The sequence below is a fragment of the Marmota monax genome, unplaced genomic scaffold (genome assembly GCF_021218885.2).
Source record: "Marmota monax isolate L192 unplaced genomic scaffold, Marmota_monax_Labrador192_F-V1.1 WCK01_AAM20220418_F8-fsc00045, whole genome shotgun sequence".
NCBI classification, from domain to species: Eukaryota; Metazoa; Chordata; class Mammalia; order Rodentia; family Sciuridae; genus Marmota; species Marmota monax.
This window is the reverse complement of record NW_026692132.1, coordinates 733,949-759,508: the sequence shown is the minus strand read 5'-3', so window position 1 is coordinate 759,508 and position 25,560 is coordinate 733,949. Positions and strand designations below refer to the sequence as shown.

The 25,560-nt window shown below is 38.4% G+C and overlaps 1 protein-coding gene across 11 annotated transcripts in view; it reads right to left on the bottom strand.

Annotated features, from left to right (window-relative positions):
• Nucleotides 1-25,560, bottom strand: part of Usp28 (ubiquitin specific peptidase 28) — a 64,721-nt gene that overhangs the window by 25,345 nt on the left and 13,816 nt on the right. For 5 of the 11 annotated variants that reach the window (XM_046465343.2, XM_046465360.2, XM_046465374.2 and 2 more), the window contains exons 2-11: nt 22,910-22,987; nt 20,905-21,037; nt 16,574-16,679; nt 15,514-15,673; nt 7,924-8,010; nt 7,061-7,198; nt 6,033-6,106; nt 5,251-5,330; nt 3,081-3,229; nt 1,091-1,218 (exon numbers count right to left, since the gene is read on the bottom strand). In XM_046465343.2, the coding sequence (XP_046321299.1) occupies nt 1,091-1,218; nt 3,081-3,229; nt 5,251-5,330; nt 6,033-6,106; nt 7,061-7,198; nt 7,924-8,010; nt 15,514-15,673; nt 16,574-16,679; nt 20,905-21,037; nt 22,910-22,987 (1,133 nt within the window). Of the gene's footprint in view, nt 1-1,090; nt 1,219-3,080; nt 3,230-5,250; nt 5,331-6,032; nt 6,107-7,060; nt 7,199-7,923; nt 8,011-15,513; nt 15,674-16,573; nt 16,680-20,904; nt 21,038-22,909; nt 22,988-25,560 lie in introns of those variants that run through there. The other 6 variants (XM_046465354.2, XM_046465382.2, XM_058586205.1 and 3 more) reach the window with 4 other exon arrangements.

The following is a 25,560-nucleotide window of genomic DNA, read 5'->3' as shown; positions in this document are numbered from 1 at the left end:
CCCATCAACATCCACGCCTAGATATTTTATTCAAGATAATTAAAAACTACACTAAAGCCTGTATGTTAATGCTCATGGCAGCTTTATTCATAATAGCCTAAAACTGCATACATTTGAAATATCAACCAATATATCTGGTGAATAGAAAAAAATTGTGGTGCATATATACAATAGAACATTATTAAACAGGGGCTGGGGGTGTATCTCAGAGGAAGAGCATATACTTGGCTGTGCAAGGCCCTGAGTTCAATCCCTAGCACTAAAAAATTAACAAATAAAAAAGTACTGTTCAACAAAAGGAATGAACTATTGGTATATGCAACATAGGTAAATCCAAAAGCATTATCCTAAGGAAAAGAATATAGCCATAATAGAGTACATACTAAATATTAATGTCACTAACACAACACTCTGGAAATGGCAAAATTATAGCTTCAGAAAAAAAGTGGTTGACAAAGCCTGGAGGTGGGAGAAAGGAACTGACTACAAAGGGGCAGAGGGGATATTCTAAGTTATAGAAAGGTTGTCTATCATGATTATGATGGTGGTTATTTGAGTATTTATATTTGTCAAAACATATTGGTGGGGCTGGGGATATAGCTCAGTTGATAGAGTGCTCACCTTGCATCCATAAGACCCTGGGTTCAATCCTCAGCACCACAAAAACAAAAACAAAAATATACTGGAAATACGCCAAAGAATGGGGACTTTGGGGATGTCAACTGTACCTCATTAAATCAGACTGTAAAGAGATTAAAACTGTAATTTAAGTTTCTCTAGGAGTCCCTCTATCACCACTCCAGGAATACAGATAGTATTCAGAAGAAAAAGAACTATACTATGGCTACTCCATATAAGGTTCCTTACTGCCAAAACAGTAGGACTTTCACCTGCAGTCTAGCAACTCAAATCTTGGTCCAGAGATCAGAACCATTATTTACATTACCTTGGAAGCTTGTTAGAAATGAAAATGCCTAGGCCCCAACCCAGATCCACCACATCCAAATTTGCAAATTATCAAGACCACAAAAGACTACATGCTCATTTCTACTGTTGCATTACATCAGGAGACAATCAACCAGAAACTTACCTGTCCATATAAATAATCTGAGGAAATTCCAGCTTATTATGAATTTTCTCTGGCTGCCCAAGGGACTGATTGAACTCAAATCTGGAAAGTTCAAAGGTCAACACTGGAGGTAGTTTTGTAAACCAACGCTATGTTCCGGGGTGGAATATGAGAAAAAGTAACACTAATTTTAGGCAACAGCAATAAATTTAAAATATCCCTAATCAAACTTTATTCTTGTGATATAGAATTATTCAAATCAAGCTCTTACTAACATTTTTTATCCCCAATATTAAAGGAAAATAAACACTTAGAATCATGCTCTAAGAGAATATGATTAAACAGTTCTCAAGATTCCAAACACTAGCCAGTCAACAGCATTTTATTCAACCAACACTCTTAGAAATAACTGCCCTGAGTATATGAATTGACCAAGCATCTATACAATTCTTTCATTAAATGAGTCAATCAATATTAAAAAACAAGGTTCAAAAGCTGAAGAAAACAGCCTAATCAAAGAATTGGAAATAATGATCTAAACAGCATACAACTAAGGAGATAACTGCAGGAATCATCTAAGAAGACTAATATTATACATATATTAAACACTATTTATACTCTATTATCCATAATTTGAATTCCCTTTATGTCTAAAAAGGAAACTTGAAATAGCTTCATGATTTTGATTCCTCAAGATTCTGAAGGGGAAAAAACAACTCTAAATTCCAATGTACAGATGTCTCATAAGAAAGCAAGTGAAGGGTTGGGAATGTAACTTAGTGGTGGAGTGCTTGCTTTTAGTATGTTCAAGGATCTGGGTTCAATTCTAGTAACACACACACACACACACACACACACACACACACAATCAAGTTGATCTAAAATGGTAGGGTAGCTGTTACCTAGAGTTTCAAGGAAGAAAAACACTGACTTAAAAAGTTCAACTATCACTAATCCTAGGGAGGAAAGGCATTTCTGTTTAATTCACCTATATGGCAAAGGTTCCTATGAACAGCTTAAAAACCATCATTTTGTTAATGGTACAAACAGTGTTCCCCCTTCAGTTGCTCTGTTGGCACTACAAGGTGCATCCAGACAAGACTGACTACCTCAGGGTTAAATCTAAAAATAAATAAGCATAATATTTCAGGTCTTGAATATTGAGGCCTGAGTAGCTAGTGGCCACTCCCTCTCTTGTGTAAGAAAATGCATCAGGCTTACAAAGATGCTAGGCCTCCGGTAGAACTTCTTTCCTTTGAAGGCTGGAGAGACAGTGCTTTCTCAAGAGTTTCAACGCAGCTTAATGAGAATACGTGAAGGCTAATGTTAGGTTCCCTAGAGTTCAAGAAAGTGCCTTCTTTTCCCTACAGTAATTCCTGAGTTGGACTCTTGTACAAGCCACAATTTTGCCTCACAATTTTTGGAGGCAAACTATGTTGTGTTGACAATCATGCTACAAATAATTCTTACTCCATTGGAAATGTAAAATATTAATTACTCTTGCTCCCACTTTCTTTCCAACCCACCAAAAAACAAAAACAAAAACCCCACATAAATAAATAAAAGTTAAATTTAAAAAATTGTAAACGCAAAGGCAGAATTTACAATTGAGAACAATAAATACCATAATAGGGAAAATATTCTAAATGGCATACCATAGGAGTTAATCACTGTACTTTTACCCTCCGAAAATATGGAGGCAGTGGGTTCTCCCTACTCAGGTACAGGTAGGCTTCAACAAAAAGAGAGAAACTTGATCATACTTAAAATATCAGAAGCAGCATATAACCTTTACATGATTAACTCAAATTCATAGTTTTAGTGAAGAATTTATTTATCAAAGCACTGAGAATCACTGACTCACATCAATGATGAGAGACTTAAGACAAATTCAAACTCTATTCAGTGTAAAGTTACTTAATATGTGATAGGAAACTAGCTTGCCTACATGTTCAGTCCTACAATTAATTGGTTTTGTCATCAACAAAGCAAGTAAAACTATGCACCTTACCTCTTGTCCATACTTCACAGAATGCTCAGAAGGAAGAAGCTCAATGTCACCCTCCACCATGGCCCCTTCCAAACATTCGTGTAAGTTGTGATAACCGTTTACCTGGAGGGGATACTGGCCAAAGGTCTCATTGTTACAAAAGGGCTTTCCTAGGCAAAAAGAGAAACAGCTTTTTAAACGCCATCACGGACAACTAGGTAAAAACTACTTTCTGGCTCCAGACAGACAGTAATTTCTTAAATTTAGCAGCCTTCCAAGTTCTGGTTAGTAGTGCACTTCAGCCTGGTGGGCAACCTCTAATGTGCCAGTGGACCTAGACCTGGACAATCAACAATTGCTGCCAAGGCAAAAACGAACAGATATGCCTATCTATATCAAAGACTATCCCACCACTTGTGAATTAAGTCTTGCCAGGAGTACCCTTACCTGACCGAGTCCAAAGATCTAGATCCAACTATCAATTTACAAGAGTAAAAGACAGTGTTAAGTGTATCAAGGGAGGAAACTGATTCATAGTGGGCTAGGGAGGGGGAGTATGGGAGGAATAGAGGAACTCTAGATAAGGCAGAGGGGTGGGAGGGAAAAGAAGAGGGCAAGGGATTAGAAAGGATGGTGAAAATGTGATAGACATCACCATCCAAAGTACATGTATGAAAACACGAATTGGTGTCAACATACTTTATGTACAACCAGAGATATGAAAAATTGTGCTGTATATGTGTAATAAGAATTATAATGCATTCCGCTGATATTTATTTTTTTAAAAAATCAATCAATCAATCAATCAATCAATGTATCACGGGAATGCAAACAGTAAAATTTCAGGCTCTGGGAAAAATTATATGCCAACAAGTTTCTCCAAAACATATATTTCAAGGAAAAAAAAAATGGAGGCAGTCTATAGATATTGAAAGGAGACTTAAGACATCCAATGAATCACATTTGGATCTTGACTGAACAAAAACAAATATAAACTTTTCTTAAAAAATTATGCAATGAAAGCCAAGAGTGGTTGCTCACATTTGTAATCCCAGAGATTCAGATTTAGGCAGGAGGATTGCAAGCTCAAGGCCAGCATGGGCAACTTAGTGAGATCCTGTCTCAAAAAATAAAAAGGGTACAAGAGCAGTAGTGCACACCAGTAATCCCAGCTCCTTTGGAGGCTAATGAGGATCACAAGTTCAAAGCCAGCCTCAGCAATTACAAGGCACCAAGGAACTCAGTGAGACTAGTTTCTAATTAAAATACAAAACAGAGCTGGGGATGTGGCTCAGGGGTTGAGTGCCCCCTGAGTTAAATTCCCAGTACTGACTTCCCAAAATAAAATTAAAAAATAAAAAGGGGTAGGGGGTACAGCTCAGTGGTAGAGTGTCTTAGTTCAATCCCCAGTACCACAATCAATCAATAAATGAATAAATTGGGAATTTAAATACTGACTAGATATCTGATATTTTTTAAAATGCTACTTTTGGGAGAAGTAAATGGGTTCTATTTTAAAACATTATCAAGGGCTAGAGGTAACTCAGTGACTGAGTGCACACTTACCAAGCATAAAGTTTCTGGGTTCAATTCCAAATAAATAGATAGATTGATTGACTGATTGATTTAAAAATAAAAAGACTATCAGAGTAAAAGTAGAAAGGGGTTAGATGTAGAATGACTAGCTGTGGGCTAATGCAGCTATTGAATTCAAGGGGCTTTTTGATACTGCTCTATTTGTATGCCTTTAAAGTTCTCCCTGGTTAAAAAAAAAAAAGAATAAACATTATGTGTCCAGCATGCAGCAGGCAAGCCTCCAGAGCTGATGAGTATTTCTGGAAGTTTAACTTAATATAACTTTTTGAGATTAAATATTATATCAGAAATATCAACAGAGAAAATGGAATTAAGATCACTGTGCATCTGATATTAATGCTAAATTGGACTGTGCAAATATTAAACAATTTAATATAACAACTATAAGGATTGTGCCCGCTTTACAGTTAAAGAGATTGAGGAACCAGGAGCTCACATAATTCCATAATTCCATAGACACTAAGAGGCAAAACCAATATGCAGACCTAGGTTTCTCTGACTTTCAAGTCTATTTATTACACTACCTCCTTAAGAGGACAGAATTATAAGGATATGGTAACAGGTCTAGAATTAACATCTGAGGCAGAAAATTTACCTTCACGAACCCCTTCAGTCAGGAAAGTACCATAGAATAGCTGCACCATGGGATTTTCAGATTTGTTCCTAGGGTTGCTGCTTTTTAAAAAGGAAGACAATTCTGAATTATTGTGCTACATAAAACCCAAGCATCATTCAAAAACAAAAGTAGTGCATTTTTATCAATCACAAAGAACCAGCCCAGGTATATTCTACAATAAATAATGAATTAGCTCAGCTGAAACATTTATTGAACAATATGCTTGGCACTGCACTGAAGACACAAAGACAATAAGGCACGATCCCTGGCCTTAAGGAGCTTTAAAAAAGTCTATTAAGGGAGTCACACATGCAGACAAATATATGTATTTGTATGCACTATGTGTGTGTGTGTGTATACATATGTATACACACATATATATCTGTACCTATGTTCAACGACAGATGTATACAAAGTACAGAAGTAGTATAGAGTAAGAATGAGCTCCTATGCAGCATGGTTTACCTTTTTTGAGATACATTTTATAGGCACAGGTTATAACTGTGCCTATAAAAGGTATCAGTTAGGGCCCTTTAGTAAAAAAGTTGTAGGTTAATGGGATTGTCTATATTCACAGAGGAGGAAAGCCTAAGCGATAGGGATACGTAAGAAAAAGTTCAGCGGTTATCCTATGAGGTTTGGTAAAAACAAAAACAAAACAACAGCAGCGATTTCTACTTGAAAAGAATGATTTTTCCCCCATATCAGTATTCTCAGTGGCCACTGTGAGTTGGAAGGATGTACAGACCCTCAACACTCACTTAACATTAACAGCCAGCTGGAATGCGTCCTCCAACCAATCCAGGAGCTTGTGTGTGAATTCACTCACATCTTGCTATAAGAGAGGCACAAATTGCATAAGCGTTAGATGCAACAGTATACTTAGGGAAATGAAAGCTTGCCCTTAATCCCCCCAATGAATTAAGATTCTACTACTAGGAAGACATTTATTTTTTAGGGCCAAATGTCACAAAAATATAGAAATAAGGAGAACCCAGCGACCAGAGACAAAACAGAAGATGCATGAAGCAACCTCTGACTAAACTGTGCCTAGGATACTGGAATTCTACCACTTCCAGCGGCATCTGATTTTGACAAAGAAAAAACAAACGAAATCTTCTAACTAGGCTTTTTTTTAAAGGCTCAAAGAACAGACTGTAGTATTCCAGAACAACGTGAGATTGGAACAGAGAAAGGCAACTTTTATACAATGTTTTGAGAATGCTATGTAGCTGCAGGAAAAAAAGTTTTTAAATGTATGTGACGAAGAAGCTGATCAAATAGTGACAGTTCTGCTTTTTATTAGGAGGTGTGAAAGGAAAATATTAATATCTTAAAAAAAAAGAGTGCTCAGAAAAGCTACTAACCTCAGGTGTAGATGATTTTAAAAATAGCATTTCTATCTGGGGCATCCTAAAACAAAGGTACAGGGTCACTTTTCTCAGTCACCCTTTGCTATCGCTCACTTTTAGATATTTTTCAACCTCCTTCCTTTTGCTTCAATCTCTGAGTAAGTCTACTATTCTTTTTTTTACTTCTTTTTCCCTTAAGAACTGCAAACAACCCCCTACATAAAACACATTCTCTTCATCTTTCTGTCTCCCAGGTGCATTCTTACCACCTGTTCTGTGAGCAAAATAAATACAAAAACTAGCACCCATAGTGCTGCTTAGTCATGTTCACAACTTGTCACACATTTGAAATAAGCAATGTCATGGTAACAGTAATAGGACATGACTTCTAACTGGAGATCTTCAGATAAAATGAGAACAAGGTTCCTAGTTAGTACCTGTTGTTCCTCTGAGGATCGGAATGCTCCCTTTAGCAGATCCAGGGCAGCAGAAGGGTCTACAAATTTTCGATTTGATCCCATCATCAGAGCAAACAAATACTGAAGCTCTTGCATAAAGACGATATTTCTCTTTTCCTACAGAAAATACAGCCATAGGTATCTTTCTTGGAAAATTAAAAAATATAAAGAAAAGAGTTCTAAATAACCTCTAATTAGTATTTACCTAGTTCTAGGTCAGAGTCTCAGGCCTCAAACTACGTCACAGAGATTCTAATAAGGACTTGCCTACAGGTTTAACTCGAAACTGAAGAATAATCATATACAAGCCAAAGAGATAATATTGTTGGAAAGACAGATACATCCATTTTCTGAAGCTTCTGCTTTCCCTCTGTCAGAAGACTGGATTACACTAAGGAGAAATCCAGGCAAGGTTTTTAGATGGCTGGGAGGAGACTACGCCCTATGGCAAGAGCAGACTAAAATCTATTCTAAGAAGGTCCAAGCCTCTTCACTGGGTTGTCTATTCTGCATTGTTTGACCTGAGCAGTCAATGGCAGAGGGAAGGACACTACACATAAAATAGGTGTTCTGAGTGTCCCCATCCCAGGAAGCACTGCTGAGGCTAGCAGGTGGCTTACCACACTTTCCTGGAAGTGTTTCTAACTTCATTCCTACTTAATTTACTATTTTTGCAAATCCTTATTTCTTATTACAAATAAGGAAAACAGTCACTTAGAAATGAAAACAAATATTAGCAAGAGCCAAAGAGAATTATGGTCATCATCTTTAGTCAAAAATTTAAAAGGCTTTAGGATGAAAGGAGCTAAATGAGATAAGGAAACTCCTCAGGAGAAGCTTACCGTGTGGCTTCGGCATTTTTCAAGAACATTTTGTGGAAGATTATAGCTGAGAACAAGTCTTCGAAATTCAGGCAACTGAAAGAGAGACTAAAAGAAAGAAGGAAATGAATCCATAGCCTTTCATTCAAAATAACTGCTGCAGCCAGGCACGGAGGTGCATATCTGTAATCCCAGCGTCTCAGAAGGTTGAGGCAGAAGGATTGCAAGTTTAAAGCCAGCCTCAGCAAAAAGTGAGGCACTAAGCAACTCGGTGAGACCCTGTATCTAAACAAAATACAAAATAGGACTGGGGAGGGCTGGAGTTGTATCTCAGTGGTAGAGCACTTGCCTAGCAAGTGTAAGGCACTGGGTTCGATCCTCAGCAGCACATAAAAATAAATAAATAAAATAAAGATATTGTGTCCATCTACAGCTTAAAAGAAAAAAAACTTGGGCTGGGGATGTGATTCAGTGGTCAAGTGCCCCTGAGTTCAATTCCTGGTAGCCCCTTTGTACCCCCCACCAAAAAATCAAAATAACTGCTGCAAAAATAAATATATAAATAAAATACACCTATTTCTTTCATTTATAAAACTTTCATATATAAAACTATGTATAAGTGTCAACCTAACAAATCTTATTCTGTTATTTCTAAGGAAACAATAAAATATACACAAAAATTAATAAGAATGTTAACCCTTAAAGGTTAAAAAAAATATAGAAACAACCTAAGGCCTATAAGGAGGAATAGATTAAATAAATTATACTACATTTATACAACAAATGATTAAGTAGTCATTAAAATATTGTAGTACTGGGCATGGTGGTGCCCACCTATAATCCCAGCGGCTCAGGAGGCTGAGGCAGCAAGATGGCAAGGTCAAAGCCAGCCTCAGCAATTTAGCGAAGCCTTGGGTCAACTCAGCAACACTCTGTTTCTAGATAAAATAAAAAAGAGAGCTGGGGATGTGGCTCAGTGGCTAAGCATCCCTGGGTTTAATTCCTAGTAACACACACACACACACACACACACCAAAAAAAAGCAAAAAACTGTAGAAGCTGACCACAGTGGCACATACTTGTTAATCCCAGAAGCTCAGGAGGCTGAAATAGGAGGATTGCAAGTTTGAGGCCCTTAGCTACTTAATGAGACCCTGTCTCAGAATAAAAAATTTTAAAAAAAGTTGGGGGGACTGGAGCTATAATTCAGGGGTGCCCCTAGGTTCAACCCCCAGCACCAAAATAAATAAACATTTAGAAAATTGTTTTCATGAAATGGACTATAGAGCAGTAAAACTAATGAACAAGAGCTATGTGTATCAACATGGATAAATCTCAGAAATATATTTTGTGTGAAAGAGTAACAGAAAAATGTATAATACTGCTTATGTGAAGTTTAATTACACAAAACAATACTATAGGGGCTGGACTTGTGGCTCAGGGGTAGAGCGCTTGCCTAGCATGTGTGAGGAACTGGGTTCAATCGCCAGCACCACATAAAAATAAAATAAAGGTATTGTGTCCATCTACAACTGAAAAAAAAAATTAAAAACAAAAACCAAAAACAATACTATATATTTTTTGTGGCTACATACATGCATGGTTATGTCTGTGAGGGAGGGAGGTTGTGGCAATTGGGACTCAATAACACAGGGATCTATAATACTCATCTCTACAGTAGGGTGATGAGTACAGCAGAATTTGCTACTTTCTGCTTTGTTAAGAATATTATATTTTTTATTTTTTTTATTTTTTTTTAATATTTATTTATTTATTTTAGTTTTCGGTGGACACAACATCTTTGTTTGTATGTGGTGTTGAGGATCGAACCCGGGCCGCACGCATGCCAGGCGAGCGCGCTACCGCTTGAGCCACATCCCCAGCCGAATATTATATTTTTTAAAGTTTAACATTAGACATGTCTGGCTGACAGGACTGAGGAAAGGAATTCTCTTTTTATTATTTGTAAATCACATATTCTTCTATTTTTTTAAGTTAATTTTAAAAATTCCCTTGTGTGAATGTAATCTCTAACTCCAGCATACTCTTCAAATGAAAACCCCTCCAGCCTGCAACACTGAAACTCTTGAAGCAGCATCCTGGCAGATAGTAAGGAAACTTTGGAATCAGAACTAAATAAGATATTTTTCAGTATGCCAAAACCTCAGGTGTGCTTCCTAATGTCAGACAAAGAATCAAAACTGCACATCTAACTGGAGCCCACCAACTAGCTCTCTGTCTGCCCTCACCCTCTTACCATCCTCATGGGCGGCAGCCAAAATAATGCAGGCACATTTGAGCCCTGCTGCTCCAGCACAGTTCCACCTGGGGCCAGGCCAGCTGTGTGGTTCTAGCTAGCCTCACCACGCTGTTTCTCTCTTCTTTCCACCTCACCCTCCACACACACATCTCCATCCCTATTGTATATATCCCTACTGTGCCAGCGACCCTACCACACTCACCAGAGTTTCTGTTCTACATGAGGAAAATGGCTTTACAGTCTCAGCTACCTCACTCTACCTCATCATCATCACCAAACCTCATCATCATCACCAATATCTGGCTTTCCCTAAAGAGGCTATCATTATTCCCCACTGTCTCCCCCAACCCCCTCTTTTCAGTACTGGGGCTAAAACTCTGGGGAATTTTACCATAAAGCTACATCCCCAGCCCTTTGTTTAAAAATTTTTATTTTGATACAGAGTCTCATTAAGTTGCCCAGGTTGGCCTGAAACTTGAGATTCTCCCGATTCAGCCTCCCTAGTCACGGAGATTACAGGCATGTACCACCAAGCTCAGCTAAATGACCACTCCAAACTTCTACTGCTCCAAACTACTAAGAGATTTGAACCATCAATTTTCTGATCTGAAGTCTGATGCCTTATCCATAGGCCACATGGTTCCACATCATCACTACTCTTTAAAAACCCACAAAACTATGAGCTAATATGACCCATTATCAATACAGTTCTCTCTCCAACATCGGTTTACTCTCCTGTGTTTTTTGCATCATTTACATTCTTCTCCTCCTCCAGTCTTTGATTCTTTGTCTTTTCTTAAGCATTCACATCCAATAAGTCCCAAGGCCGCTGGACTCTACCTTAGGATACTATTTATAACCACTTCTAATGAAACCCCATGGCTGCTCACCTGAATCTGTGTAGTCTGCCTCTAGAACTTCCCCTCCACCAACTCAATGCCACATAGATTCCTCTGATTACCTCTAATGACAAAAATTAAGTTGATTTACTGAAGACTGACATCTGGTAACAGTTTTCCTTGTTACTCCAAGTCCTGCATTTTCCTAGGCAACTTCAGTCAATATCCACTCCATGGGGACATCTGAAGCCCTGCCTTCAGATGATATACCAATAATCCAAGCCATTTTCTAATTCCATGGCTGCTAGCCTGATCCATGCTATCATTACCTCTCAATGGAGGAATGCAATGGATCTCTGTCCTAGCATCCTTGCTGACTTCACTCTGCTCTCACCACAGTAGCCAGAGTAGGCCTTTCAACACTTGAGTCAGAGTTAACCACTCTTCTGTTCAGGACCTTCCTATCTTACCATATATCATCTGGTAAGATTCACCCCTTTGTTCTTAGCATCCAGTAACTTGGGATTCTTGGATGGTGCATGAACACACCAAGCCCACTTCCACCTTAGGGCTATTGCTGTATGGATTCCCTTACCTGGAATGTTTTTATCCTGATCACACATGACTCTCTCCCTCACCTCCTATGTATCTAGCATTAGCTCCAATCTCATCCCCTCAGTGAGACCTACCTAACAAGTTACTATTTTTCCTTCCTCTTCTGCAACAATTCCAATCTCCTTTATTCTGCTCTTCTATTGCACCAGCCACAATCTAACACATTATAGGCATTTATTTAACTAGTTGATCATTCGGCTACTTTTTAGTCTGTTCATCTTACCTCATGAGAATTGAAATTCAATAAAGGCACAACTATTTTTTATTTTGTTTCCTTCCTATTATCTTAAGAGCCTAGAATAGTGCTGGACATAAGGTAGGATGTTCTACTATTTGTGAAGGGAAATCATGTACATTCACACAGCCCAGAGATCTCTAGGTTTCATGAGAATCTTATCAATAGGGACATATTCCTCCACTCCAGTTTTACTTCCACATTCAAGGCCACACACCAGGATATGTCAACATCTGAAAATGTGCAATTCTTAGATCAGATATTCAGAAAATCCCCAAAACTCTCCGTCCACAACGCATCTTCTTACTCATTTGTTCAATTACCCACAGGACACCTATTCCTTGCTTTTACTAGGGATCCATGCAAACTGATCTTGTCCTTGCTCCTTAACCATTAGTTCTTTATTTAGTGTCTTTATTTCTCCCTCAATCTAACTTTGATCCCATGCTTTTTAATAACCTCATTAAATTCTCAGACTGGCCCACCACAGTCCTTTCATCAGGCACCCAGTAAGTCCTTCAACCTAAATGAATTGAATTTTCCACTTAAAAGCTTCGTAGTGTTGCTAAGGCAAAATCCTGATAAAAATAGGACACAGTGATATCACTGTTTGTTTAAAGTCAACAACTTCAAACAAACTCTCAAATTTCTTAAAATTCTACCACAGGCTGAGTATCAATTATGCCTGGGATCAGAAGTGTTCCAGATTTTTAGGTTTTCTGAATTCTGGAACATCTGCAGACTTTGTATTTAGGCTGAAGGATCTACAATCCCAAAATCTGCAATCTAAAATGTCCTGAAATGCTCAAAAAGTTTTGAATTTTGGATTTTGAATTTTTGGATTAGGGATACTCAATCCATATTGTACTCTAGTGCCAACTGGTTTTCACATCATCTCCAACAACTATTTCAAATTTTCACTCCTTTTAAAATCTGACCATGATAGGACACAGTGCAGTATGCCTGCAACCCCAGCTGTTCAGGAAGCTAAGACAGGAGGACTGCAAATTCCAGGTGAGCCTCAGCAACTTAGAACCTATGTTAAAATAAAAAAGGCAGGGTCTGTTACTCAGTGGTGAAGCATCCCTGGGTTCATTTTCTAGTACCTCTGCACCAACCATGCCACATACAAGCCATTTCACACATGAATAAATTTAATATAAACTACTTTAATTCAATTTAATTTGTAGACATCTTTCTTCCTTCTTCCTTCCCCTATTACTCCCTTGACCTAATCCATTGTAAGAACAATCTTTTCCTGTCTACTCTCAATCTTGGAGCTCTCATGCTTTCTTAGAAGCCTTACTCTGTTATCCCCTGTGTCTACTGGCTCTTTTTAATATTTCTCACAGGAGTGAAGGCTGACTCCAGGCTGGGGATATAGCTCAGTTGGTAGAGTTGGTTAGTTAGTCTCTCCCTCACTGCCCCCCTCCACAAGAACTCACCGATGTTCCTAATTTCACATTATATTTGGGCAGTCTATTCTCAACACAGATGCCCATGATCCTTTTAAAGCAGAAATAGGTTTGTATCAGTCCTCTATGTCAACCTTCCAAAACTTTCCCATCTCATACACAATTCTCAAGTCCTCCTCATGATCCCAAGCTCCTGACCGCCCCTCTTCCTGACCTCATTACTTCCTCTACTAACCACCAGTTCTAGCTCTTCCTCACATGTTAAACAAGCCCCTGAGCCTGTGTTACTTTACTTGCTGTACCCTCCATGTGAATGTTCTTTAGGTAAGCAGCCCATTCCCCCACCACCTTCAGACTACTACTCAAACACCCATCCAAACAGAAAAGCCATCCCTGTCCACTTCACTTAAACAGTACCTCTTCCCTGGTATCTGAACCTTCTCTCAAACCCTCACCTCATCCTGTGTCTTTATAGCACTTAAAACCATTTGACACATGCTTTATTTGTGGTCTCTTGCTGTTTTTTGTTTCTGCAGTACTGGGGATTGAACCCAGAGTTTGGCGCATGCTAGGCAAGTGCTCTGCCATTGAGGTATATCCCCACATCCTCACTTTTTAAATTTTTATTTATTTTGTAGTACTGGGAATTGAACGCAGGGGTACTCTACCACTAAGTTACATCACCAGTCCTTTTATTTTTTGAAATAGTCTTGCTAGATTTTTGAGGGAGGCCTCAAACCTATGATTCTCCTGCCTCATTTGCTAAGATTACAGGCATGTGCCACCACACACAACTTCCAACTCTTTTTTGGGGGGAGGGGGGCGGTCCCACTCTTTTTTTCCCCCCTTAAAGAAATTGATTGATTGATTGTATTGTTGGGGATTGAACCCATGGCCTTGCACATGTGAGAGAAGTACTCTACCAACTGAGCTATATTCCCAGCCCGGAGTCCCACTCTTTTAAAAGTAAACTCCATAAGAGTAGGGACTATTGTTTTATTCAATGTTATTTCCTCAGTGCCTAAAACAAGGCTAGGTGTACTGTAAGAAAAATGTACTATGTAAAAGCAGAACAAAAAGATTCTATTTTTCTGACTTGAGCAGCTAGATAGATACCATGTACCATGATGGAGACAACTGCAGACAGGTATCAGGAGTAGCTATGTTAAGTTTAATATGCCCATGAGATACTTCTGAAGAGCCTCTACTCTCTAGGTGCATGCATCTACTCCCTTGGTTTTACTATAATCTATAAGGCATTGATTCCCAAAACTCTATCTGCAACCTACAGTTTTTTTCTCAACTAGAGTTCACAGTTAACTGCCAACATGGTATCTCCCTATGGATGTCTTACAGGAATACCTCAAACTCAGCATGTCTAAACCAAAACTGAAATTCACTTTTTGTGTGTGTGTGTGTGTGTGTCTGTGTGTGGTGCTAGGGATTGAACCCAAGGCCTTGTGCATGTTAGGCAAGCACTGTACCAACTGAGCTATATCCCCAGCCCTGAAATCCACTCTTAACACACAAATCATTTCTCCTCTAGTGTCAAATGGCACTATTTATCCACTGGCTTACTCAAGCTAGAAACCCAACTCTCTCTTCCAGATATTGCTCACCAAAGCATACAGATATGACCACTTCAAAGATGTTTTACTTCAATTCTCTCACAACTTCTGCCAGTTCCCTTCTCTAATCTGCCTTCATCTCCTCTCTGGTTACCCAAGACAGCCTCTCAATAACTTATTTCTCCTTGTTTATGCTCACTCTGCTGTAATACAGTAGCCACTTATTACTGACCCAAAACACTTATTCAATACATGTTCAACCATTTTTTTCTTTCTTGTTATTTTTATTTTTTTCCAAAGTTTGAACTGATCCTAAGGGTGCTTTACCACTGACCTATAGCTACATGCCCTTTTAAGATTTTGAGACAAGTGTCTCAATAAGTTGCCCAGACTGCCCTCAAACCTATGATCCTCCTGCCTCAGACTTCCCAGTTGCTCGGATTACAGGTGTGTAGCACCATTCCTGGTTAGATTTCATTTTTAGTATTGCCCAGTTTAGACTTAGAGCATCTAAATTCAAAACACATGAAAGCAACCAAAACACAATAATAACACAGGAAAAACTATCCAGTTTTACATACCTGCTTTAATTTTTTTTTCAAGTTATATCTCACATTTCAGTTTAATAAATCATAAAAGTATTGCCAGAAGACACAGCTGTCTTCTAAAAATATCATACCTGAATGACAGCACTGAACCAGCATGTATTGCCAACATTTTTCAGCCCAACTGGCCAACCATCAGCTCTCCTCCAGTCATTGGGATTGGGGTTTTCTCCCCAGACTTCACAGCGTTTTCTCTTTGAGCGTTTAATTTCTGCAGAGATTGCCTCATGCATCCTATATTGTGTCAACATACCACACATCAAAAAAGAAAATACTTAAAAGAATAATATAGTATATGGAGGATGCTGGTGACCTTTCATAAATCATTCAAAATGCCCGAAAAATTACTTATTGGGTAATTATCAGCTATATAGTATCTATGGGAACTACAAAATGTAGGCGAAAAGCAAGGATTAAACAGAAACTTCAATCCTTCCATCACAGGGACTATGACTAATAAGGTCCATATGGTTACTATTAAACGTTTTCCATTTTAATCACAGCACCCTAAGTGCTTGCCATTGAAAGAGGAAAGAGAGAAGTGTGGTACAGCTAAGAGCCACCAAACTGCCCAGCACACAACACCCTGCGGTATGTTTCTCTGAAAGAAACAACTCAGCAGTGCAAGAAGGTAAGCATGTTCAGAAATGACAGTCCACCACTGGAAAAGGATGTCTGTAAACAGCACCAAGCAATCATCAAATTAATACCAATTCACACAATATATACCCCAGTCACTTCTGAAGCAGGATAGTTGAGTACTAAGTTTCATTTATTTCTTTTCTTTCTTTTTTCTTTTTTTTGTTTGAGACAGGGTCTTACTAAATTGCTGAGGTTGCCTCGAATTTGTGATTCTTCTGCTTCAACCTCCTAAGCACCTAGGATTACAGGTGTGCACCATGATATACGGCTGATAACTTTCAACTGGAGTATAAAAACCCTCCTCACATTTGGTTTTAAATGTAAACCAAACGGTAAAGCACGCTAATGTGCACTGCTTCTCCTAAAAGCAATTTGACTCAAGTGCCATTAAAGGAATTTGGTGGAATTATTCCTGAGTGGCACGCACAGAGCTGTTTGCCTCTGACCTACACATAAATGCGGGGAGCATAGAATATAAATTAAAGCAATAACCTGTTAAGCTCTCTTTCATCCGCTTGAATTTTCGGGGACTCCAGCAGACTCAAAGCAATGGCAGCCTGAAGATCATCTTTGTTATCATGAGTAAGGTCTATCACTTCTATAAAATAAATAGAAATTTAATTAGTCCACACTACTCAGAAAACTGCCCTTCTGTCTGCAGTATTAAAAAAAAAAAAGGTAAAAACACTCCCCAAACAGATATACTCTCTAGCTGTCCCTACAATGGCTCATCTGTGTAAGAACAATTTCATTACTCTGTCCAGAGTCAAATGAATAACTTAAATGCTACACTGTAACCTTACACTAGCCAACAGTACAGAAATAAGCTATTAAAATGTAGGAATCAAATACCCTCTTCTAAAGTGTCTTTCCACATAGTGAGAAATAAATCCCACACCTGTAAGTTAAACACATAGTCTCTATTTATCATCATAAAAAATTCAATAAATATAAAACATTCAAGGAAAAGATTTTCAATGTCACACTATTTCAATTCATACTAACTATTCAGAATGGAAAAAATATTCAACTCATTTTAGGAAGTTAGCATAATAGTATACACATAAAAACCTGTCAACAACAGTAAGAAAAAAAATTACAAACTCATAAATGACCACAGAGACAAAAAAACCAAAATATTAGAAACAGAATTCAATAATTCGATTATCACTCCTTTTTCGTGGGATCAGGGATTGAATCCAGTATACTTTACCACTGAGCTACATCCTGAGCCCTTTTCATTTTTTAATTTGAGATAGTGTCTTGTTAAGTTATTTAGGCCTCACTAAGTTGCTGAGGCTGGCCTTGAACTTGTAATCCTGGAAGTATAGGGGTGCACCCAAGCATGCCCATCTGTTATGGCACTTTTTATCATGGCTTTAGAAGTCCTAATTAGTACAAAAGGAACTTAGAGACTGAACCAAGTGCAGTGGCACATACCTGTAATTCCAGCTATTTAGGAATCTGAAATGGGACTGCTTTGAGATAAGGAGTTTAAGACCAGTCTTAAACAATGTAGTGAGACATCTTAACTAACTAAATACATACATACATACATACTGGATAATAAGCAAAGCAATAATCATTCACAGATGATAATAATCTACAAGGGAAACCCAAAATTATCTATAAAAAATAGTTCTAATTAGTGACTAAATTTAGCTCAGTGGTAGAGTGGTTACCTGGCATGAACAATACTTTAGGTTTAATCCCCAGCACCACAAAAAATAGGTGAATAACAGACCAATGTATAAAAGGTTAAATTAATTTCTATACACCAGCAATGAAGAACATTTAATCTAAAATGAAAGACAGTACATATAGATACACAAAACTGCACTAATCAAAACTGTGCCAGGCACAGTGGTGCACACCTGTATCCCAGCTTCTTAACGAAGAAAGTTCACAAGTTCAAGGCCAGCCTGGACAACTCAGTGAGGCCCTGTCTCACAAAAAAAGGGGGCTGGGGATATAGGTCAGTACCACACACACACACACACACACACACAAACACAAAAGATCATGCTACCTGGCATACAATAAACATAAAGATCATCAGTAAAGTAGCAGAAGGGAAGAGGGAAAGGGAACTTGGGCACACTGAGGACTAAAATGGAGTAAATCAAATTCCATGCATGTATGATTTTGTCCAAATGAACTTATTATGTATAATATAATGCTCTAATTAAAAAAAAATGCCAGGCATGATGGCATATGCTTGTTGGAGAGTGCTTGTCTAGCATGCACAAGGCCCTGGGTTCAATCCCCAGGCCCAATAAAAACATAAAAAACTTTTGGGGGCTGGGGAGTGACTCAGTGGTGGAGCGCCCGCCTAGCATGCTCAAAGCTCTGGGTTCAATACAAAAAATTTAAAGAAAATTAAAAATAAAAAATAAAACCTTTAGGCTTCAAAGGACACCATGAAGAAAGTGCAGTCAACCCACAGGAGAAATTTTTGCAAAACATGTCCCTGAAAAGGTACAAATGCACATTTGAGGTCAGCCTCAGCATCTTGGAGAGACCGTGTCTCAAAATAAACAATAGCGAGGGCTGGGATGTGGAGCTTAGTGGTTAAGCACCCCTGGGTTCAATCCCCAGGACCCAAAAGAAAGAAAAAGAACAAAGAAAATAAAAAAAGAATGGGGTTATCAGAGGCTAGGAGGAGGAAGGAAAGAGGTTGTTTAATTGGTATGGAGTTTCACATTTTTTTAAAATTTTTTTGTTTTAATTAGTTACACATGATAGTACAATGATCTTGACATATCATACATTTGAATCAGATGGGGTATAATTTCTCATTTTTCTGAGTGTACAGGTTTACAGTTTAAGGCTAGCCTGGACAACTTAGGAAGATCCTGTCTCAAAATAATAAATAAAAAGAGCTAAAGACATAGCTTAGTGGCAAAGTAACCCTGGGTTCAATGCCCCGTACCACCAAAAAATACATGTTTTGTATACACATACGTATTATATGTTATAGATATTATACGTAATATATGCTGTGAGTTGAAAATTATTATATGTAGGGCTGGGGATGTGGCTCAAGCGGTAGTGCGCTCGCCTGGCACGCGTGCGGCCCGGGTTCGATCCTCAGCACCACATACAAACAAAGATGTTGTGTCCGCCGAAAACTAAAAAATAAATATTAAAATTCTCTCTCTCTCTCTCTCTCTCTCCCCCTCTCTTTAAAAAAAAAATTATTATATGCATATATACACATACATACATATATAGATGTACATATATATATCCACACATACACACAGCAGCATTATTCAGAATAGCTCAAAATTTCAAACAGGCCAAATGTCCACTTACACCATCTGACTCAGCTGGTGGTTCCTTCTTCCCAGAAGCCTCCTTGGCTTTCAGAGTACACCCTCCAGGTTTTCCCTCAATACTCATCACCTCCCTAGACTGGGAACATTCAGCTGCTGAACTTTTTACCTTTTCTACACCACTTCCTTGGAGACTTGGCTCATTAATCACACACCTTTACATAGCATTTCCTGATTCCATGCTTACCTAGCTCTAGTCAGGATCTCTCCCCTGAACTTCACACCTGGGTCTCCTTACTTTCTGGACATCTCCATCTGAATATCAGGTATTTCAAACTTAGTATTATCAAAAGTGATCCCTTCATCTTCGTCCTAAACCTGTTTCACCAGTGATTATCCCTCTTAGATAAGTGCAGCTCTATCTTTTCAGTGATGCTCAGGAAAAAAACAAAAAACAAAAAAACCTTTCTCTCACAATCCTTATCTCTGCAGTAAGCAAATTCTATGGATTTTATCTAAAAAGCACCAGACAGCTGTTAGAATGCAAGCACTTCTCACCCATCCACAACTGCCTGCTGGCCCAAGCCTCCATCACCTGAACAGCCTCCCGAATGGTCCTGGGCTCTCTGACCTGACTCATGGCTCCTTACTACCCTCTCCTCCACATTCTGTTCTTAACACTGCAGTCAGAATGGCCTCTAGAAAATGGAAACCAGCTCACCTCACTCTTTGTTCTAAACTCTCAAGGGCTGTCCACTTAACTGGGAGTATCAGCCAGCACTTACAAAGGATGCACATGACTCACCTCCAGTTCCTCCACTGTTCTTTTTATAGTGGGAACTGAACTCAGGGGTGCTTTACCACTAATCTAGATCCCTAGTATTTTTTATTTTGAGACAGAGTCTCATTAAGTTGCTTAGGGCCTGGCTAAATTGCTAAGGCTGGGCTCAAACTCGGGATCCTCCTGCCTCAGCCTCCAGAATTGCTGGGATTACAGGTGTGCACCACCACATTTGGATACTCCACAGTTCTTAGTGCCCTCCCAACTCACTCAGCCTCAGCTTGGCCTTCTTGTGGACTTAATCCCCAGGACCACCAGAGTGTCTCGCACATAGCTAGTGCTCACTGATTAAGTACTAAATAATGAATGAATTCAAAAAAAATTTTAGGGGCTGGGGTTGTGGCTCAGCGGTAGAGTGCTTGCCTGGCACGTGCAGGACCCTGGGATCGATCCTCATCACCACATGAAAATAAATAAGTGAAATAAAGGGCTGGGGATGTGGCTCAAGTGGTAGCGCGCTCGCCTGGCAAGCGTGCGGCCCAGGTTCAATCCTCAGCACCAAAAAAAAAAAAAAAAAAAAAGTGAAATAAAGGTATTGTGTCCAACTACAACTAAAAAATAAATATTTTTTTAAAAATTTTAAGCTCACAATTATGCCTGCTACATAGCAATGACTCAAGAGTTAGCTATTCAAAGGGTTGACAGGCTTTGTAGAGAACTCATACACACAAATTTTGTGCAAATTCATAGAAAGAGAGACCTACTTGCTAATACTTCTTTGTTGGCAGCACTCCCCTCTACTTCAGATGGTTCTGTAGCAACAGTGTCTTGACTGGGCTCCTTAACTCTCTCATCAGTGAGCAGGCTGACAGCCTGAGTGATGTCACCATTACTGGCCTAAGGGGAGAAAAACAAAAAACATTTCAAAAGTAAAGAATCAAAGTGTAAGGTAAGTAGAAAGACAGTTTTGGGGTTATACCTCCCTACTACCATGGTGACAATGAGTAAAGTCTAGGTGTAACTCTAGGTATAAGGTAGACAAAGCAAATATGAGCCAGGTGTGGTGGTGCAAATCTGTAAGAGGCTGAGGCAGGAGAATCACAAGTTCAAGACCACCCTGGGCATTTTAGTGAGATCTGTCTCAAAAAGAATGAGGAATGTAGCTAAGTAGTAAAGTGTTTGTTTAGCATGTAGGATGCTCTGGGCTAAATCCTCAGTGACAACAAAAAAAGAAAAGAAGAGAAAAAGTATGGTAGAGTACAATGAGTCTAATTTGCTTGAAGGTATAATCAACACCCAAGTTACAGGAGTTAAGTTTCTATGCTCTGATTCCCACAACATGCAAACAAAAGCAAAATCTTGCTGTATATTTGTCTTTGTTTCAAATCTTATTATTCCTGATTTCACAAAATAGTTCAAATTCAATGTGTCAAATGAGAGCCGACAAGTAACAGAGATTCTGAAGAGTCAGCCTCTAAAATAATAAGCAGTTACCATATTTTATAATAGATATAATATTGGTTTTTGAGATAGAAGGATTGCAAGTTTAAGGCCAGCCTCAGCAACTTAGTGAGGCCCTAAGCAACTTAACAAAACCCTGTTGCAAAATAAAAAAATAAAAAGCATTGGGTATATGGCTCAGTGGTAATCCTAGGTTCAATGTCCAGTACACCCCCAGACATATATGTATATGCAAATTATTTATAGCACACACGTATACATATGGGTTTGGAATTTTCCATTAGAAAAAATTTCTGGGGGTTGTAGCTCAGTGGTAGAGTGCTTGCCTCACATGCATGAGGCCCCGGGTTCGATCCTTAGCACCACATAAATAAAAATAAAGATAATGTGTCCATCTATAAATAAAAACAATTAAAAAAAAAAAAGAAAAAACTTCTAAGGGCTGGAATGTAGCTCAGTGGCAAAGCATCTACCTTGCATTCACAAAGCCCTGGGTTTGACCCCCAGTTCCAAAAAAAAGAACCCCACCAAAAAAAAAAAAAAAAAAGATTTAAAAAAAGAAAAGAAAAAATGTCTAAAATTTACCACAGTATAGTGAAAAAACACGTACTCATCACTTTGCTTCAACAATTATCAAGTCATGATCAATCTTGTTTTATCTATACTGCCTACCCCTTCCCAGGCATTCTGAAGCAAAGTCTAAGCATCTTATCATTTCACTGGTCAACATTTTAGATTGCATCTTTTTAAAAATACAGGCCACAAAGTCTAAGAGTAATGGTATTGTCAGGTGCTTTGGTGCAGGCCTATAATCAGTTTGTAATCCCAGCAACTCCAGAGGATGAGACAGGGGGATTGCAAGTACAAACCCAGCCTTGGCAAATTAGCAAGGCCCTAAGCAATTTAGCGAAACACTGTCTCAAAATAAAAAATACAAAGGGCTAGGGATTTGGCTCAGTGGTTAAGTGCCCTGGGTTTAATCCCCAGTACCAGAGGGGATGGAGGTGGGGGGTATTTCCTTGTCTCAAATATTATTTGGTTTGCCGGTTTCAATCAGGACCTATATAAGGTTTGTACAATGTAACTGGTTGATATGACTCTTAAATCTCTTTGACTTTGTAGGGTTTCTCCAAAAGTGTCCCCCATCCCTTTACAATTAACATACTGAAGAAACTGGGCCATTTACCTGTTCAATTTCTGTCCCTTATATGTATTTTTATTTTGGCATAAAGATAGCTTGAACTGACACAAGTATTATACAGACAACTATTTTAAAGGCTGTTGGCTAAAAGGGGTCTACAAACCAACCTTTAAAGCTTCATGAAGAAAGGAAGGATCTTGAATGCCTGTGATTTCTCTCAGTTGATTTAACAGCATTTGGCAGCTCTATATTTGAGATGGGGGAAAAAAAGACATGTCAAACAGAAAATAAAACTGGGCACATCTTGGATAGATAGGCCTGAGACATGCATTTTTTTACTCTGAAGAACTGACAAGATCCATCTAACAAGGAACTGACTGCCAAATCTATTAATTTTTTAAAAGCCTAATCAAGGCAAATGCCATGGGCACTTACAAAATATGAAGAAAAAAAAGTAAAACTACCAATAAATAAAACATTTAAAAATGTAGTAGTTTAGCCGAATGGATGCTTAGGTTTTGCTTTCTGTAAGTGTGCATAAATAGGTCATATAAGGAGTCCAGGGAATTTGCATGGATGTGAGGAGCAGCTATTTTAAACTTGACTGCACATGCCACTTGTGTGTGTCATTTTTCACTGACAATGTTTCCAATCATATAACTTACAAATGATTAGTACCACCAACATCATATTTAAAACTTCAGAGCTGATTAAACAGAAGTATAGCTAAAGTTAGAGTTTTCTAAATGATGAAATATTTATTCCAAAAGAATGAACTATGGTTAAGCTCAACAGCTTTTCTTTTAAAAAAGAAAAACATGACAAAGAAAAAAAATGACCTATGAAATGTGTTCTCTTCTGATATGCATCATGGAAAAACCTAACTAGGGGGCTGAGGTTGTGGCTTAGTGGTATGCCCGGCATGTGTGAGGCACTGGGTTCGATCCTCAGCACCATATAAAATTAAATAAATAAAATAAAGGTATGTGTCTATCTACAACCAAAATAAAAAATTAAAAAAACACCTAACTGGTTAACTTTCAGCTATAAGATCCGTTATTAACTCCTTTTTAGCCTTAAAGTCTTTCAAACTATCGATTTATGTTTCTCACAGTCAAAACTTCACACAAAATACTTATTTACAAGTATAGCTTGATTTAAATAACTTGAGACATAATGATCTTTTAGATGAATATTAAAAACAATCAAGTTCAAAATTAATTCAGTGAGAAGAAATCTAATTTATACCACAACTAAGGTAATACCAGAATAAAGTTCTGACTCAAAACTCTATGCTTCAACATTATATTAACTTCAATTAGTAATAGAACTCAAAGAGAGTCTATGGTTACTGCCAGCTGTAACAGAAACAGTATCCTGCCTTCTTCAACAGCTGAGGGCTCAACAATGCAACACTTAAGTATCACACAACTAGAAATAACTAACTGAAACATCCCTCCACAGTCCTTGAAAAAGCATCAACGGCCTTTCTGTTCTCGTCATAGGCCACAGTCAGAGGCTAGAAATGGAACCCTATCCTGCTATGGTCAGCAGTCTTTGAGGCCATGGGTCTTGTTAAAGCCAGTCATTGTACACAAGGGAGGGTGATTATCAGACTAAAAGGTGTTATTTAGCCTTGGCAGAAGTTGAAAACCACCATGTGATTTTCACAACAATAAGGTATTAAAACTTTTTTCCAAACTAATTCTAATTTCATTTGATTTTACTGTGTAAAAGTATGTGAATCTAGATATCCCAATCAAATGCAAATTTATAAAAGACCAAAATCAACATACCCTCAAAAGGGTTTGGGGACATAAGTAGCATATTAATACCAAAGTGACTAAGAAGGTAACAATGGAATAGATAATCACATTTTCATATGAAATTCTTGATTTACAGAAAATAATCCCAGTAAAAACTAATATATAAACTGGGCATGGTGGCATGTGCCTGTAATCCTAGCCACCTGGGGGGCTGAAGCAGGAGGATCACAATTTAGAGGCCAGTTTCAACAACTTAGTAAGATACAGTCTCAAAATAAAAAATAAAAAGGGCTGAGGATGTAGATCAGTGTAGAGTACCCCTGGGTTCAATACCCAGTATCAAAAAAAATATATATAACATATGCTGCTTACTTCTAGACAGGTGCCATTCTAAACACTTTGCATGCATGTAGTAAATTTAGAAACAAATTCCTTTATTCACTTACTTTTATGTGTTGCTGAGGATCAACCCAGTGCCTCACACATATTAGGCAAGCACTCTACTACTGATCTACAACTACAGCCACGTATTAACTCATGTAACCATTTAGCTCTTATATAACAAATCTGTGAGATGTGAATTATGACCATTTGACAGAGAACTGAGGCACACAGAGTAGGTCAAGTAACTTACACAGGATATTGCTAGCTAAGAATTAGGCTTTTTTTTTTTTTTTTTTTTTTTGTTGTTGTTTGGTACTGGGGATTGAACTCAGGGATACCCGACCACTGAGCCACATCCCCAGCCCTATTTTGTATTTTATTTACAGACAGGGTCTCACCGAGTTGCTTAGTGTGCCTCGCTTTTTGCTGAGCCTGGCTTTGAACTCATGATCCTCCTGTCTCAGCCTCCCAAACTTCTGGGATTACAGGCATGTACCATAGTGCCTGGCTCAGGCTGGGATTTGAACCCAGGCTGCCTGACTCCATATCCGGCACTTACACCATATCATGCTGTGCTTCCAACAGCACCAATGGCTAGGAACCAATCCTTCAACAAGGGTTTTGGAGGACATTCAAGATCCAAATTACAGCAGGTCTTATAATGTTGC